This window comes from Lupinus angustifolius, chromosome LG05 (assembly GCF_001865875.1).
Source record: "Lupinus angustifolius cultivar Tanjil chromosome LG05, LupAngTanjil_v1.0, whole genome shotgun sequence".
Lineage (NCBI taxonomy): Eukaryota > Viridiplantae > Streptophyta > Magnoliopsida > Fabales > Fabaceae > Lupinus > Lupinus angustifolius.
The window spans coordinates 12,726,332-12,744,888 of record NC_032013.1 but is presented as its reverse complement, the minus strand read 5'-3'; the positions used below and the strand labels follow the sequence as shown (position 1 = coordinate 12,744,888).

The window sequence follows — 18,557 nt, the reverse complement described above, 5'->3', positions numbered from 1 at the left end:
AACCTTGACAAATATGCCAATAAGTTTATTTGGTTTGTAGGTTTGAAGTCATCGGTTCAAATCTCAGACAAATGATTTCCGCTAGTAAAATAATTGCTTGATGAGATAAGATTGTTTATAGGAGAAAAACTTAGATAAAGACGTATATATCACCTTATTTTTTGAGACAATCAATGATACATGAGTAAATTACATTCACACCCCCTGAGTTTTAGTGAAATTACACAAATCACCCCTCACTTTTTTACATCTACACAAAAACCCCTGCTTTTTATAATTTCATTGCACCGACCACCCCTGCACGAGAAATAAGTGTAATCTTTTAAACAAAAAATGTGATAAACGCAATTAAGTTAAACAAAACATGTAATTTACTCATGATATATTGCCAATAAATTTAATTATTATTATTTTTTGAAATATTAAAAAATGCATCATCCATCATTCATTTGTATAAATTATTATTAACACATCATTTTTAATTATTGTAAAAATTCATACGAGTTAGCCCACCATTCTTTTGTATTTATTTTAGTTAAGAATCAGTGATGATTGAAAATGAATAGTAAATAATGCATTGATAGTATAAAAAACTTGTACAATGTACATATTTTCCTCTAATAAAAAACAAGTGAGTTACTCTCTTCTCATTCCCTTCTTCAACCTCTCAATACCATCTCCATAGTCAAAGCTTTAGAACTCATATGTTTCCAACACATTTAATTATTAAGAGAAAACAATGTCCCACAGTGCAGTGAGAAAATGAAACTAAACAAAACAAACCATGTATGTGAAGATGGTGATAGATGAAGTTGTGGTAGATGTTGGTGGTGGTGTATGAAGTTGTGGTGGAGATAGGGTTCTAAAGCTTTGACCATGGAAATAGTATCCAAAGGTTGGAGAAGAGAATGAGGAGAAAGTAGCTCACCTGTTTCTTTTTTATTTTTTTCAAAAAAATAATAATTAAAAAATAAAGTGCAGTATATATCTTCATCTAAGTTTTTCTCTATAAACATATAACTTTAGTTGAAAGCATAATACATTAAGTCATTTTTTATCCCACATGCAATGTTTAATAAAAATTTGGGATAAAGAAAAAAGATCAAAGAAAATAAAGGGTTTAAAAGTCATGAAATATATTAATGAGATGATTTCAAAATCTTTTATTTCCATTATTTCCCCTCCAAAATCCAACGCTTTCTTTTTCCCTTCCCCTCTAAAATCTGACTCTCAAACTATCCTTTAATGATCAATGAGAGTTCTCATGAGCAGTTTTTAGTAGAATAGATAATAAAAAATCTATTTTAATACATGATGCTATCCACAACAATCTCAAACTCTAAGAGTTTGTCTACAAGTTAAATTTTGAAGGGGAATAAAGGAAAATGGAAAACTTTTGAGTCATATCACAAGTATATTTTATGGCTTTTAAGCCTTTTTTCCCTTCTTTCCCCTCTAAAGTCCAACTCCCAAACTAACCGTGATAGTCATTTATTACCATTGTTCATCAAAATAAAAGATCCAAAACTTAGTAGCATTTTCAGCACCTTTTAAAGAAAACCAAACAACTAAGAAATAGAAACGAACACCTTTCAACACCATGTTACACATGAACCAGTTCCCATTACAAGTAGCAAACATCAAAGGCATGTGGCAAATCTTAAAGTCTAATATAAATACATAATTCAGATTAATAATTTTTCACAAAGATACAACCATAACACTGATAAATACAACCAAAACTGATCACAAAAAGAAACATAACCATCAAAGATCCTGAAGAAAATAGGCTTAACTTCAACTCATTGAAGCACCTAAAATAGAGAAAATAACTATTTTAAGGGGGCTACCTAGGAAATAAACCATTGCTCCCTGTATATGGCACTTTCACAAAAAAACCAATGCCTTTGAATTTGTTGAATGCTCACAAAGTCATAAATTTATGGACAAACAAAAACCCAGCATGTTCCAACAGAAGAATTTGCTCTTCAATAAGATGAATCTGTTCATCTACTCATGTTTTGATGGGCTAGTATATTCCCTTTCATTGTCCAATGAAGTTACATTAGATGAAGCACTAGTCGAAGCAGCACCATCTGTAAGAGCGTTATGATTATTTTTCGATTGGTTTCTTGGAGGATTGTTATTTGCAGGGTTCTGTCCTTCTTCGGCTAGTCTTTTGATAAGGTTCATGATAGTTGGAATAAATTTGCTAGACAAGGATATGATTCCAGGAAGCTGAAAGTAAGATATAAGATATAAGGACTATATAGTTACATCAAAATGAACAATGAACACAAGATGAAGATAATTCGGCTAAACAACGGTTTATGCTTTTAACAGTTGAAGGCCACTGAGTATGCCTAGCAACTCATTAGCTGAACTTACAGGTATGGTTACATATGACAACCAAACTCAATAAACATATGATTATATACTTGGATTGAACAATAAATTATACTTACAGCTCCATTGCGGAATTCACCCGAAATGTCAAGCTGCATCCACAGGGCTTTAACGAGAAGATACCCAACAAAGATGACACCCAAATACAGGGGATTTCTGCCACGGAAAATGCCAAACTTGGGTGAGACCAATTAAATAGTATGATAAAAGCGAAGAGCTTATGTCCTTAAAATGCCGATTCAATAGTTTATGACCAACACATAAAATATGTGTTCGTTTTACGAGAGAGAGAAATCAGGGTCTTATTCTCTTGAAATAGAAATCGAAGGCAAGATAATAGAAGTTAAATGCACCTTAGAAGTGTCATAAATTCATTAAATCCGAGAATAACCAAAGCAGCTATTGCCCATGGAGGAGGTAACCAATTGTTATTACGCTTGTTGGCCTCCTGAAAATGAAAATATATTACATGAATAAGTAAAATTCGTAAAGACATTTTCTGACGAGAACAAAAGTCAAATGTCTATATATCCATCCATCGGTGATGTTCACAAACTAATTATACCAACTAGGTATAGCAAATTATTATGCATAGATCAAACCCAAAAAGGCTACAAAAAGTGCAAATAATTTGGATCATGATTGCCAACAACTCAATAAACACAGGCAACATTAAAAGTTAAAACATATGCCTTTGCCTCATTTCTTTTATACAATTAAACCATATTACTTCAGCTACAAGTTTAAAATTGATAATATCCAAAACAAAGTCATGGGATTTAAATTGATATTATTTTCAAAATAGATTTTCCTTTTTCCTAACCATAGTGGAAACTATCAAATCTTAAATAAAAATGTGAAATATCATGCCTGTGCAGAAATGGCCTGTGAGACACTGTACTCTGTCTCGGTCTTGAATTGTCTCCACAAAGATTTGCACTGGACAGGTGTGATCAATGTATTAGAGGATGGAACCTGCATAGAAAATTTGGTCACAAAAAACAGGTCAGTGCCCAAGATAGAAAATATATATTAATCATATAATCATAAACATATATTAATCAATTCACATATGAACACTATTAGATACCAAAAACATATAATGCCCCATTTTCTGGCTTGAAATATATATTAATCAATTCATATATCAACACTATTAGAGAATAACCGTTATTGGGAAACCAGATCATTAATCGATGCCAACCTGATCACTTATCTACCAAAATGTGCAAACAATTCAATACTTTATCAAATAGAATTGAGCAACAGCAAAAATGCACCTGTTCCCAGCTGCTAGAAGCTAGCGGGTCAACCAGTGTGATGCCCCTATTAGCAGCATTGTTTGATGAATCAACCAATGCAACTACTAATGTTTTCTCAATACTATCAGCGTCATCGTCCAAACGAATTGCAGCCATAACAGATAGCAACTTCAAAGACTGCAAAGAGTTATGTTTAGTTAAAATGGTATCAAAATGCAGTAAAAACTCGGAAAACAATACATGATCATATCATACAGCTGAGCGAGCAGTCTTGGTGATGGCTCGAATATCTTCTTTCCCCGTCCAAACACGAGGCATTGAATCAGAATCATGGCTAAACAACATTGTAAACCTGCTTTCAAATATAAGGTAAGTGTCTTTGAAGTAAAAGTTAAAGTAAAAAGTCAACTTGGATATAGCACAAGGTTCCCACCTATCTTTCATACGGATTAGAACTCTTCCAGCCTCTTCCCTAGCCTTTCCTTCTACCACACCCCTTGCATAATCCTCTATACTCAAAATCATTTTATGTCTAGTGTCTTCATCCATATCAAACCCAGAAAGTGCACTAGAGAACCCCGAAACAGCTGATTCAGTCTCACGCCTTAGAAGGTTCCTTATTGATGGCCAAGTTTCACTACTAGCTCCATCCAAAAGAGCTTCAACAGGTCCAGACAAGGATTCTTTCAGTTTTTCCTGCAATGATACTACTATCAGAAAACTTCCCTCGAAGTTAGTTTTTCAGCAATAGAAACATCCAAGCTGCACAACTAAGCAAAATCTCACAAAACTACCGAAACCATTGCAGTCACAAGGCATGAGAAGGATCTAATACTTTTGACTCGCTGTTATTTAATAGGCAAAATATTGACCACATACATTATATCAATCTATCCCTTTCCCCTGGATGACTGTATTTCTGGCGGACACTTAGCATAGTTCTGTATCATATTACCACTAAGAATTTCAACAATGATACTCAGGCACAAACATTTCTGATCTGGAACTGGAACATCGTAAATGAGCTTGAAGGCAAGCACTTAAAGATTCATAAAATGTGAACGGTCAATGATGCAATACCTCATATGTTGAAGTAAGTTCCGAAATTTTTTCTGCACGTACAGATGCAACATGTGCATCAATATCACGCTGCAGTTTCTCCCTTACTTTAGATGCATCCCAGTTTGCTTGTTCAATAACAACATCTGCAAGGATAATATATCAGTTTGATGTTGTAATTCAGTTGAGCAAGTAGGAGTCATACTTGCTATAAAATAATACCAAGTCTAGCTTCTAGGACAGAAGACTTTTGGAATGAACCAATCACGAGCAATTCTGGTCTAAACTCTAAACACCAAATTAATCATTATAAACAATCCACTAGATATTTATCCATATGCCTTTTTCGCTTTCTAAGTGTTCATTACATGTTTGGGGCATTCAACTTCTAGTTATTCTCTAATTAACATAAAAAATAAAAAAATTATTACCTGCACATGCTTTATCAAATTGAGCCATACAAGACCCGATGGAATTATTAGCAGCTTCGGAAAACCCTTCCCCTCCTTTTAAAGCCTTCTCAAATGTCTCCTTGAATTTATCCAAAGTTCCAGACCTTACATGTCCTAGTGCAGATTGGAATGCAGGTTGAACAAGCTAGCCAATTGAAAAGGCATTAAGTACCATTATAAACAGCAGGAATCATCACAAATCTTCAAAAGCTTTTTTTGTTCACTTTTTTAAAATAGGAGGTGAGTACATTCAATAATCCACAATCTAAAAGATCATTTTTATTCAATAATCATCATTTTGTTTCTCTTTCAACAATAGTGAATACATTCGTGTTTATGAAAAAATAAAGAGTTCAAACAACTACGATTGCACAAGAGCCAGGTTAAGAAGAATTACTTGCAACAATTTGTCTTGAAGTTGTTTTTGTTTAGCAGATCTAACACCTTCATCAAAATAAATCGCTTCAGCGTCATACCTAGATTAAAAGGAAATAAATAGATCAATAAACCTTCCGTCTGCATCAACTCATCCTTAGATGATGTTTCGACAACGTGCAACATTCACACAGCAAACTTTTTGAGATTCGACCTGAAGCTACAGTTTAGTTGAAGATTACATGACAACACAACACTGAAACAGGCCTTTAACATGCAAAATGGTGAGGTTAAAAAACCATGACCCTATTTTCAACAGTTTAAGTAATGAAACATGCCATTCCTATGAATTCCATTAATAAAATGAATATCCCTGTTATTCTTCCACTGCCTTCAACAATAAAAATCATCCACTTCATTCATGGCACCTACTTAAGTAAAACTTCGACATCAAAACATATTTACAATAAAACAGGGGAAATCCTGCTACTTGAGTGAACAGATCTAAGATCAAATATAACAAGTAGTATAAAATGAGCTATACTCACTCTGACAAATACACATCAAGTAGTGAATTGAGCTTTTTCCCAAATCCCGTAATTTCACCAGATTGCACAGCTTCTTCCAATTGACACCACTCCTAAGGGGTAATTGAAAGCAATTTTCATTGCCTTAGTAACTAAGAATGTCAAAATATGTAGGAGGATTATACAGAAAGGAAAATTAATACCTCGTTTGCAGCAAAAGCGGCATATTTTTCATGGGCAATTTCTTCACATCGTACAGTAGCAACCATAACCTATAAACAGTTTGAACCTTAAATGGCTAATAAAATCTATATACATGTAAGCAAAAGCAGCACTATTGCAGCATGTAGATATTACCTTATGAGCAGGAAGATCGAGGTCTTTGTTCTCCTTGATGACTCTCCATATCTCCTGAGAACTAAATGAAAAGCCAGAAGCAGGAACTACTCCACGCCGATCCCCAGCAAGCCCACCAGGAGCAATGGAATGATGGAATCGTTGCCTCAAGCTAGCCACCTACATCCAAATAAATCAGAAGAGCAGAAAACATGTTCAAATTAGAGAATGAGAGATATTCAGTAAACCAAAAATATCTAACTTTCCTATGATGAAAGTCAAAACAACATCCATGTATATACGCAGATTGAACCAACGCAAACAGTCACTTATGCAGATATGGAGATGCACACAACACAACTAGATGACTTGTCATTTAACCCCATTCCAATTAGCAAGTAAACCCAAAGGGAAATGGTGGACAATTCATACCTGCTCTTTAAATTGTTCTTCCTTTTCTTCATAACTAGAAAGAGCGACAACTTCAACCTGTTCAGTTGTTTCAAAGTGAAAAACAATTACGATAAACTGCCAATAGAAATATTAAATTCTGCTACACGGAAGAGAAATCAGTAAGATTAATTATGCCAAAGGACTGATGAACTTACATTGAAAAATTCACTAAGTGGGGTTTGCATGTGAGCCTGTGGTTTAGGAACAGAGTCCCATATCTGCGAAGAGAAAAAGTTAAGCAACAAAAGTGACCAAAACTATATAATAATTCAATACCATGATAACATCATATGAAGATGAAAGCACAGCATTACCTTCTGAATATCTTCTCGCAAAACAGGTTCTAAATTTTCAAGTGGTGTCTATAGAAGGAAAGGTTAATGACATCAATAACAAATAAAAATATGAAGACGTTAAAAATGAATAACAGGAAAACATTTAGAAAAAACCAATAAAGAGTATTTTGCTTACACACCCTTGTTTTATCACGTATGACAAACAACATCGTTGTTTTCCGTGGACTAAACAATCTCATCATAACCTGAAAGCAAAAAAGAGGAGGTAATTAGATAAATAACAAGTTTCAAGATTTAAGATAACTGCTTGTATCAATAGGCTGAGAAAAGATACCTGAAAGACAGTTTTCAAAAGTGGCTTATTTGCAGCTTGCTCACGGCCAATGTCATGGCACCACCTTTACAAGCATTGCAGATGAAGGAAAAATTAGTTGCACCAAGAAAGAATAAACAACTGGAAAATTATTAAAAGAAGTACAAGCAACTAGGCAGGCATTAAACTTTCGGATTTAGTCCGTATTAAAGATGAGTTAAAGAGAGGGGGGCTCACATGTTTATTAGCACTATATCTGAGACAGCAAGAGCAAATAAAGCACTCTGCTTTTCGAATGCAGTATCGTCCTGCGAGAAAGACAATTTCAGTATACGAAGGGACAACCAAAGGAAAAACTATTCATCTGTCATTGTATGTTCTAATTTTTGCCGATGACAGAATTTGCAGATTTAAATGATAAAATGTCCTAATTAAGTATGAATTATCCCTAATCGTCATTGTGCAAAGACATGATTAGAACTATAATGAGGCTATTCTTTTCTTGTCAAAAATTTAGAACACATTAAATTCAAGAGAGAGAACTGAACCTCTCATTTAATATTCGCCGATGAAAAAGAAAAGGAAATAGAAAAATAGAAATGTTGGAACTCCACATGTTTCCATGATAAACATCTTATGTTCCACAGAGGCTAGAGACACACTGAAACTAGCATATATACATTCTCAATATTTAAAATGTAAATAATTTTTGTATATTGGCAATGGACCCTAAATCATGATCATAGTTAAAGGATAAAAACGAAGAGTAAAAAAACACCTCTCCACGTTCTCTTCCATCGGTACCCTCCAAATCCATCACCAGTGTACAAGGCTCGATGCCAGCACATCTAGCCATCCAGATTCCTTTGGTTGTTTGAGACCTGAAAACAAGCATATACCATCAGGTCACCACCCTGCTAGTTGGACAAGGTTTATGTGATTTACGGGACATGCAAGATGCCAGAACATACCTTCCCTTAAAAGCATCCATCTCTCGAAAGTTGGTACCAAATAAATGATTTAATAGTGTGCTCTTGCCTGCCCCGGGCAAAGAAAAGAAAGAATTAGATAAAAAAATGCAATAGAATAGATTGCTATTAAACGGAATAAGAAATAGAGAACAGATGAAAATGTCATTTGAACTTTTTTAAGAAAAATTAAGCCTAAAAGAGGCTAAACTTATCTTTAGAAACCACCACTTTAGATAGATAATGAAATCATATATCTGTATCAAATGTCACTTAGAAGTTATTGCTAATGCTCGTAACAGCACAAGGTAAAAACTTCGATTTATTTAACCTTTCTGTCAATCTAAGATAACAATCACCTCCAGCATTCAGTGTCGAGTAAAATATCTTGATTACATATAGATTCTTAAGGGCAAGGACTGGTAAAACTAAAAGCAATGACGAAATCCAACTAGCCTGTGAAGGTAACAAGAAACAATAAGATTTTAGATGCAAGAAAGCATACCGCTACTTTGTGGACCCATAATAGAAACTACAGCATACGAAAGCCCACATTCAGCCAACTTCACTTCTTTCATAAAAGTTTCAATCCCGGCAACATTGAATACACCATCCCCATCAAGAAGCTGAGTCGAGCAACTACTATCACTACTCGCTGGACAAAGCAGATGGTCAAAGTTAGTTAAGGGGGAAAACAATGAACGTATTAGACTTCCAACAATGTTCAAGTATTAACACAAATTGAAATCAACAAGAAAAACTGAAATTTAGGTTTGGTTGAAGCATTGTATGATGTAATATGAATAGGGAAAAAACAAAATTCCACTTGATCATAGATCCCAAAGTATGAATTTTTTTTTTCATTCTCAATACAAAAAGAAAACTCTATACTTGTTTGCTGGTTCTAGACTCCATTCATCAATTCAAGCCCAATACTTACACTATCATTGAAACAACTGAGAAGATATGCTAATCTCCATAGTCCATACCAATGAACTATTACATCAAACGAACTTCCGATCGTCGTTCTCTTCTTAAGCTCATTTTTTCCCAGTAATCATAAAACACAGCTAAAATCTAAACCTTGTCCCGGATCCAATAAATTATTTTTTCGGCTCGAACACCTCACTATCTACAAATCACTTTGGACTCTTACTAATCTGAGCCAATCCGGCAAGAACCATTTAGTGGGACAACTCTCTATCACTGCCTATTTTTCAATTAGAAACCTGGGATCCAATAATACACAACCATTTCATAAAACACAAATTTTGGATCAAAATGTCAGAATTAATCACATCATGCAAATTCCCATAAATCCAAAACAAATATTAACTTGAAACTGACAATTTCATTAATAATAACAATAACAAAAATTAAACAGAAATAAAAAACAGCTACAAATAAAAAAGACGGAAATGAAACGGTAGCAAGTGTAATTAACAATTTTCGTTAATATCCATACACTAAGTAAAATAAAAGATCAAAACTTGATAGGAATTAAGAATAAAAACATTAGAATCGGATACTTCTAAAAATGCTAGAATTTGATGAATAAGATCGATGCGAATGAAATTAGAATTGGAATTGAATTTTAGAAGAGTGCATACCCATTAAGAACGTGGAATTGAAAATGGAAAATGGAAAAAATGGGGATCCAAATAGAGAAAAGGGAAAAATTGAATGAAGATGCGATCGAAGACTCAAAGGCGCATATTAGCAAAAGAGCATTTCAACACTTTCGGCTGTGCCTTTTTGATAACACACAAATGGTTACTTCCAAAACATGTTTTCCACTTTTGGGAAATTTATTATTTTTATATTTCATAAATTGTTTTCCTTTTTTTTCTTTCTGTATTTATTTCTCCTTTAATTTTTTACCTTTTTAATTAATTAATTTTCTTCTGGATCTACAAGCTGGACTAAATATTTATTAGGCAATAACTTTTAGATAATATTTTATTTTTGAGCGTAAGATTTATACATTGCTAGTGTAAAGATCCATATATAATTACTATATCATTTTTTGTATTATTTTTATTAAAGAATTAATAATGATTAAAAATAAATGATGAATAATATAGTAACAATATATAAAATTCATACATTATTGGTTTATACTTTTTTTTCCGAGTGTTGTTTGAGTCAAGAACTTTTATGGTGGAGTAGCACTTCTTGGAGAAGTTTTCTTCAAACTAGAAAGAAATCGGAATTATTAATTAAGAGAAAACTAACATGTAACTTAAAGCAATCATACATCATTACAAATTATTAATTAAGAGTAAACTCGTAATTATTAATTAAGAGAAAACTAACATGTAACTTAAAGCAAGTATACATTATTAGAAATTATTGTGTTTCTGGTAGATTAATTAATTAATTAAGTAGCAGGCAAATTGAATTTACTCTTTTTCTTTGTTAATTTGTTTACATTTTTAATTTTGAATAATTTTTTATTAAAAAATATCATTTTCATTTAGATTTTCGTTAGTAAAAAAAATCAACTGCCAGAGGTTAATCCTAAACTAGAGTAATTATTTTCTTCATGTACAAAAATAGGTAAAATTTTGAAAAGTAATACAAATGTATTCTTAATGTTTTATCTAAAAAATCAATTAATCACAGATCCAATAATATATTGCATTATTCATCTATTACTTAATCACACAATATAATATGCATTTTCAAAGCATTTTTATATATTATTGTGAATTTAATCTAAGAATTCTCCATCTATTTGGGATTGAGAGGGATTAGAAAATTTATTCTTTTATTTTTTTTAAGTGATTTTAAAACTTATTCTTAAACCTAAGACAATTCTAGGATTCTAGAAATCTTCTTTTTGGCTTCGTAGAAATCAGTTTTGATTCATGTAGAAAGGCAAAGTCTACTTAAGCTCTTGAACAAAGATGATTTGAAGTGTGTTCTTCAACATGAAGTAGATCAAAGAGTAGATAACCTTGGAGCAACATTGAAGAATTTATGAGTTCAATTTATCCCTATGAAGACATCTATGTGACATTTATTTGTTTGCCCCAACAATATATTGTTCACCTATCCTAAGAGTATAAAATAAATGAAGTCATCTAAGTTAAAGATTAATGAATAAGAGTTCATCTATTTGTCTAAAAGATATCTATTTGTCTCATCAACAACTATATGATTAAAGAAGCTTTGAAGGATGATCAAGTCCATTGGAATGGAAGATTTCAACCTAAAATCTTTTTCTTCTTAGAATAATGATCAAATTGAGAAAGTATTGTATCAATTGAACTTGTTATTGAGAACAAACGATGAATCAAATAGTAAAAGAGAATAAAGAAAAAAGACAAAAACACAAGGAATTTGGTAACGGGATTCGACCAATTGTGCATACGTCTCTAGGAGCGTTAAGAGACTACTACTTTGTGGCTATTGATGTCCACCTTCATTAGCTTTACATAACACTTAAATATATAGCACTCTACCTCAACTCATTTACATCAACTTAAGCCAATAACTTATATTGCTGCTTTTTGGAGCAAAGGCTCAGTCCACTGGAATATAAGTCATGGCATAATATTTTCACCTTAGTGAATATCATCAATCTCCATTTTCTGTCATTGGGTTGAGAGTGATGCATCATCTAGTATTAGTGAATGTTCAACAAGCTCAGGAAATATATGAACTTGTTTACAGTAACCGATTTTATTAACATATTAGCTGCATTTTCTAAAGTATGAATCTCCTACAATAGTATCTGCTCACAAGCCACTAACACAGGATCTTGTGAAATCTCACACCAATATGATTGGTCCAAACATGACACACCTAGTTTTTTGACAAGAATATGGCATTGTGGTTGTCACAATGCAAGAGTCGCTTAACGTTAATTCCACGGTCACTGCACATTTCACACTGGTGTGTCCAAGAGTCGCGCCCAACCAGCTGGATCATATGCTCAGCGCATAGGCGGTGTGTTGAGCACAGAAGCCAACACCAAACAAGTATTTAAAAGCTCATGGACCACTTCTTTAAAACACTACTTACATTCTTCCAATTGTAATCTTCTTGTACGCTAAACTTTAGAGAGTTTAGCACTTAGTTATTGAAACTAAGTGTAAACATCATAGGTGATAATCATTACTCGATTGTGTGTGGTTTTATCGCACCATGAATGTTTTATTTTTATCACACTTATATTATGTGGATATGAGTAGCTAAGCACCTTTTAGTTGGGGTTGAATGTAGCATAAACTTGATGTAATCACTTGATTCAATATTAGTTCATGAAGTTTGATTTCATTTGAGTTTTGTCTTTACTTATTGCTTACTTTTAGTATTGGTCAACTTTTTGCATGAACTTAGAATATTTGCTTAAGTATCTTTTGCATTATTTTAAACTTACATTACTCATTAAATAATGCATTTACTAGACATTAACTTGTATTATTTGTCATTACATGCATTTCACTTTTTGGTATCTAGACATAGAACTAATATTGTGATTTTATAACTCTCAAATTCAATAGTATATGTTACTAGAGATAGAGATGTACTTGAAGGTTCATAAAACTGAATTTTATCGTTGTATTTACTAGACATAGATCAATTTTTGGTAAAGTGCTAGTATAGACGAAGACATTGGCAGCTAGCATATTTGAGGTGTTGCATTTTAACTCAACTTGCATGCATGAATCATTAGACATAGGGACATGATTTTGTAAGTCATATTTCTTATTCTTATGTATCAAAGTTGCTAGTCATAGGGCTTTCTTACATAAGTGACTAACCGACTAAGACATTAGCAAATAGTCATATTGAAGTGCTTATATGGATTGGTTGTTTTAAATGTTATGAAACGAAGAATCAAGTGTGAGTCGAGAGTGAGTGTGAACTTCAACTCCTGTTACTTTTATAAAAACATAGATTACATTCGAAGTGTTTATGTCAAACAACAAACAATCCAAAAAAAATTGAGCTTAAAATAGTAAACATTGGAAAGGCTATAATTTGACAATTCACTATGGGGATGATAAACATATTCTTCCTATATTTGCTTGTGACACTAAGGTAGTATTTTTACTCCTATTTTCCAATTACAAAAATGGTGTCATTGCTCGGGAGTCGCGTTTGAATTTGTAGCATAGCAACTGTTTATTGTTTTTTATGTGTTTCATTTTTTTATATTGCCCTTGTGAGATTGTTGTATCTTATATGCAAGGTAAAACTCTAAACGATCAATTGAGATTTGATTTGGAGAAGCTATGGTGGAGGAGCAGCATAACCCAAACCTTGGGGCTGATGGTTTTGGGGGTATGAATTCTTTTCCTGATTATAATGAAGATGAGCCGAGGTACCCACTGAGGGATGCTCGGTGTCTGGAAATGAAGACTAATCTTGTCTAGTTACTTCAAGGTATACCCTTTGCGGGGCTTGACCACGAGGATCAACATTCTCACTTGGTCAAGTTTTATGAATTGTGTAGAACGATCAGAATGACCAAAGAGGAGGAACCCAAGGTGTTCCTTCAAATGCTATCGTTTTCATTGATTGGAAGAGCATAAGATTGGTACCTCGATCAAAAGCCTCAAATTATAGAGGCTTGGGATAAGCTGAGAACGAGGTTCTTGGCACGATTCTTTTCCTACTCCAAATACATGGAGACGAAAATGATTATATCGACTTCAATCTGCTAACGAAACCTAAGGTGAGGCATGTGAGTGGTATAAGTCATTATTAAGGAAGTGTCTTAATCATGGGTTTGATAAGGAAACCCAAATACACTTCTTTAGGCATGGATTGCGGTAGTAACATCAATTGATCATTGATGCCACAAATAGTGGCTATCTTGTTGACAAGAGCTTCCTTGATGTTGTCACTATTACCGAAGCCATGGCTCTGAGTGACCAATAGAGTCATAATGGTCGAGGTAACCCCGCAAAGAGGGGAGTTTTAGTATTGGGCACTCATGATGCTATTCTAGCCCCGAATAAATTGCTAACTCGGGAGATTGAAGTACTAACCAAGCAAATCACAACTTTGCCACAACATAAAAATGTTGTTTGAGGGTCCAAATAGTCAGTAGACTATGCGATGTGATGCATGCTTTAGTGATCACCCGATCCATTACTACATCCCTTAATATGAGGAAGTGAGTATATAGGGAACCAACAAATGCCTTTTGGTTACTACTAGAATGACAACCAGGGATTTAACAACCAAAATTACAATCAGCCTTGGAGGCATGATGATGGACCTTCCAATAGGCAACCCTCATTCCAACTACCTTACCATGATAAAACTGCTAAGTTAAATGACTCATTTAACCAATTTATTCAATTGTGCTTAGCTAACCAAAAAGGTAATAATGCCTCTATTAAGAATTTAGAGATTCAGGTTGGGCAAATTGCTAAGAAAGTTAATGACCAAAATAGGGGTGTTTTCTCGGCACATACTGAACCTTACCCCAAAGAGCACTATCAAGTAATAACCACTAGAAGGGGGAATGTTGTAGGCTATAATGTCGGTGGTGAGGAAGAGACTAGGAGGGCTGAATTAGAAAATACCAATAAGCCTAGTACTTCCATAGGAGAACCTGAACCAAGTGTTTCAAAAGAGAAGGGTAAAGCAAAGGTAGATGAGGGAACATGTGAGCTAAAAGAAAAACCAAATAAGATTGTCCTTTATCCTAGTGTGCAAACCAAGCAATATTGTGAGTGGCATTTTAAGCGATTTGTGGATATCTTCCACATATTGCAGATCAACATCCCATTTGTTGAGGCATTAGAGCAAATAACCGTTTATGTGAAGTTCAGGAAGGAACTTATCACTAAAAAGCATCGGCTTCCTGAAAATGAGACGGTGAAATTAGATGCTAGTTTAGCACCATAATTCAAAATTTTATTCCACCTAAGTGTAAAGACCCCGGTAAATTCACATTGCTTGTTACCATTAAAAACATTCGTATAGGAAATGCTCTCCTAGACTTAGGAACTAACATCAATCTTATTCCTTTAACTATGCTCCAAAGGATAGGTAATATAGAAATCAGGCCTACTCGAATGTCCCTACAACTTGTAGATCGTTTTGTGAAGTATTCTCATGGAGTTATAGAGAATATTCTAGTGAGGGTGGACAAATATGTCATCCATACCGATTTGTTATCCTAGAAATCGATGAGGATGTTAATGTGTCTCTCATTCTTGGGAGGCCATTCATGAAGACTGCCAAGGTCATCCTTGAAGTGGATAACGGGGAGCTGAAATTGAGGGTCTGGATGAGGAATTCAATTTCGATGTCTTTCAGGCGATGCGCCAGCCCAATGCGGTAATTTTTCATTAGATGTTATTGATGAAGTGTGCATGAAAGCCAATGATGATGCATGTTTGGTAGACCCCTTAGAGAAGGTCTTCGACAACGGTCTAGATAAGTTTGAGTCCTCCGTATAGTTTGATGATGTGGAGGCAGAAGTTGATGAGCTTGTTCCAGATAAGAAACCGGAACTTAAACCCTTCCCCCTCACCTCAATTATGTATTTTTAGAGGGAAAAGATGAAAAGTTGGTTATAATAAGCAACTCCTTATCTGATAAGGAGGAAAAATGACTAGTACAAGTACTCAAAGCCCATTTGGGGCTATTGGCTGGACCCTTGCCTATTTAAAAGGGATTGATCTGACTTATTCTATGCGTAAAATATATATGGAAGAAGGTTATAAGTCGGTTGCTCAGCCTCAACGGAGGCTAAATCCCACCTTGAAAGAGGTGGTGAGGGGTGTGGTCATGAAGTTTCTTGAAGCTGACATGATCTACCCCATTTCTAATAGTGTAGGAGTTAGTCTTGTGCAAGCTATACTACAGAATGGGGGTGGATGTAGTCCCCAATGAGCTAATTCTAACCCGCATCATTACGAGTTGGAGAATATGCATAGATTACTTGAGGCTTAACAAAGCCACCCCGGAAAGATCATTTTCCATTACCCTTCATGGACCAAATGTTAGAACGGCTTGCTAGACAAGCCTTCTATTGTTTTCTGGATGGTTACTCCGGTTACAATAGGATCACAATTGACCTCGTGGATCAGGAAAACCACATTTACATGTCCATTTGGCGTCTTTGCCTATCAGTGGGTGCCTTCAGGGTTATGTAATGCGCAAGCCACCTTCCAGTAATATGTTTTGGCCATTTTTATGATCTTGTGGAGAACTGTATTGAAGTCTTCATGAATGACTTCTCTGCTTTTTGGGTCTCTTTTGATCTATGCTTGAAAAACCTTGAGATTATGTTCATGCATTGTGTTGAGACCAACATGGTCGTGAATTTGGAAAGTGTTTTGTTATGGTCACTAAAAGGATAGTCCTTGGGGACAAAATTTCTGCTAAGGGGCTTGAGGTCAATCAAGCTAAGATAAACGTCATTGATAAATTACCGGAACCAGCAAATGTCAAGGGAATTCGTAGTTTCCTTGGACATGTTGGGTTCTACCGGCGATTTATCAAGGACTTCTCAAAAATTGCTAGAGCCCTTAGCAATTTACTAAATAAGAATTGTCCTTTCCTATTTGGTGAGGCTTGCCTTAAAGCCTTTAAGGAGCTTAAGCGGAATCTAGTTATCGCCCCAATCATTGCCGCACCTAATTGGAAAAATGATTTTAAACTCATGTGTGATGTGAGTGATTATGCGATTAGGATTGTACTAAGCCAAAGAATTGAAAAGAAATTTCATGTCGTACACTATGCCAACAAGGTTTTCAATGTTGCACAATGCAACTATGCAACTACTAAAAAAAAGTTGCTCGCCATAGTATATGCACTTGAAAAGTTTTGAAGCTACCTTATAGGCTCTAAGGTAGTCATATATAGTGATCATGCCGCTATAAAATATCAGTTAACTACGCCGGATTCCAAGCCACGACAAATCTCATGGGTCTTATTTCTCCAAGAGTTTGACTTGGAAATCCATGATAAAAGCATAAAAGAGAATTTGATTGTCAAACATGGTTGGTCAATTCTGAGGTGACCTGAAATGAGGGGGACATTACTCAGGCATTTCCCGATGAGAAATTTTTTCATATCCGTGAAAGGCCTTGGTTTGCGGACCTCACCAATTATAAGATGGACGGGATCATACTCAAATTAGAATATAAGAAAAAGACACAGTCTCTATGGGATGCCACTTACTATTTGTGGGATGATCCTCACTTGTTTAGAATTGGAGCTAACAACTATTGCATAGGTGCATAGGCCCATATGAAGCTAAAAGCATCTTTTGGCATTGCCATAACTCGCCCTATGGAGGGCATTATAATGGTGAGAGGATTGTGGTTAAGGTCCTCTAATCTAGATTCCATTGGCCAACTCTTCAAAGATGAACATTTACATGTACAAAGTTGTGATGCATATCAACATATGGGTGACATTCGGCCGCATAATGAGATGCTGCTAAAAAATATCCTAGAAGTTGAGGTTTTTGATTGCTGGGGTATTGACTTTATGGGTCATTTTCTATCCTTTTATTCAAATTTGTATATCCTTGTGGGGATGGATTATGTTTCAAAACGGGTAGAAGCAATAGGCTTTCCCAGTACTGATGGAAAAACGATGATTAGTTTTTTAAAGAAAAACATTTTTCACCAATTTCGTACATTGTGGGTCATCATGAATGACAAAGGCTCTCACTTCTACAATGCCTAGTTTTCTAAGGTTCTTAACCATTATGGGGTGAATCATAAGGTGGCTTCACTTTATCATTCCCAAACTAATGGGCAAGTTGAGGTATCCAAAGGAGATGTGAAATACATCCTTGAGAAAATTGTTTCCTCATCTCTGAAGGATTGGTCTCTTCAATTGGACGATGCTCTTTGGGCATATCGGACAGCTTTCTAAACACCTATAGGGTGTAGCCCATTTCAGCTTGTTTATGGCAAGTCTTGCCATTTACTAGTAGAGCTAGCCCCTAAGGCTTAATGGGAAATCAAGTTCTTAAACATTGATGAGAACTTGGCTAGTGACTAGCGAATAACTCAGATGCACCAATTAGATGGTTCAGACTTCAGGCCTATAATTCATCTTAGTTATATAAATAACGAGTAAAGAAATATCATGACAATAAGTTTGTCAAAAGATAGTTTA

At 34.6% G+C, this 18,557-nt stretch overlaps 1 protein-coding gene across 4 annotated transcripts; it reads right to left on the bottom strand.

Moving 5' to 3' along the window:
* Nucleotides 1,574-11,852, bottom strand: LOC109347857 (protein ROOT HAIR DEFECTIVE 3-like). Of its 4 annotated transcripts, none has more exons than XM_019587952.1 (24): nt 10,058-10,227; nt 8,953-9,102; nt 8,451-8,517; nt 8,258-8,360; nt 7,717-7,787; nt 7,501-7,564; nt 7,346-7,411; nt 7,185-7,232; nt 7,026-7,088; nt 6,850-6,906; nt 6,439-6,597; nt 6,285-6,353; nt 6,103-6,194; nt 5,577-5,655; nt 5,159-5,324; nt 4,749-4,873; nt 4,102-4,364; nt 3,924-4,020; nt 3,687-3,845; nt 3,277-3,381; nt 2,760-2,854; nt 2,466-2,562; nt 1,976-2,238; nt 1,574-1,944 (listed from the first exon to the last, which is right to left on the bottom strand). In XM_019587952.1, the coding sequence occupies exons 1-23, from the start codon at nt 10,059-10,061 to the stop codon at nt 2,011-2,013; spliced, it is 2,427 nt and encodes an 808-aa protein (XP_019443497.1). In that variant the 5' UTR covers nt 10,062-10,227; the 3' UTR covers nt 1,574-1,944; nt 1,976-2,010. The 4 variants fall into 4 exon arrangements, with proteins under 4 accessions (XP_019443497.1, XP_019443498.1, XP_019443496.1 ...); XM_019587953.1 differs by having other exon boundaries at nt 1,574-1,959; nt 1,991-2,238; XM_019587951.1 differs by having other exon boundaries at nt 1,574-2,238.

Coding starts and splice junctions, on each gene's coding strand:
- LOC109347857 (XM_019587951.1), bottom strand. Junction 7,788..8,257: donor ATGGAAGAGAACGTGGAGAG/GTGTTTTTTTAC, acceptor TCTTTCTCGCAG/GACGATACTGCATTCGAAAA. Junction 6,354..6,438: donor TCGATCTTCCTGCTCATAAG/GTAATATCTACA, acceptor AACTGTTTATAG/GTTATGGTTGCTACTGTACG.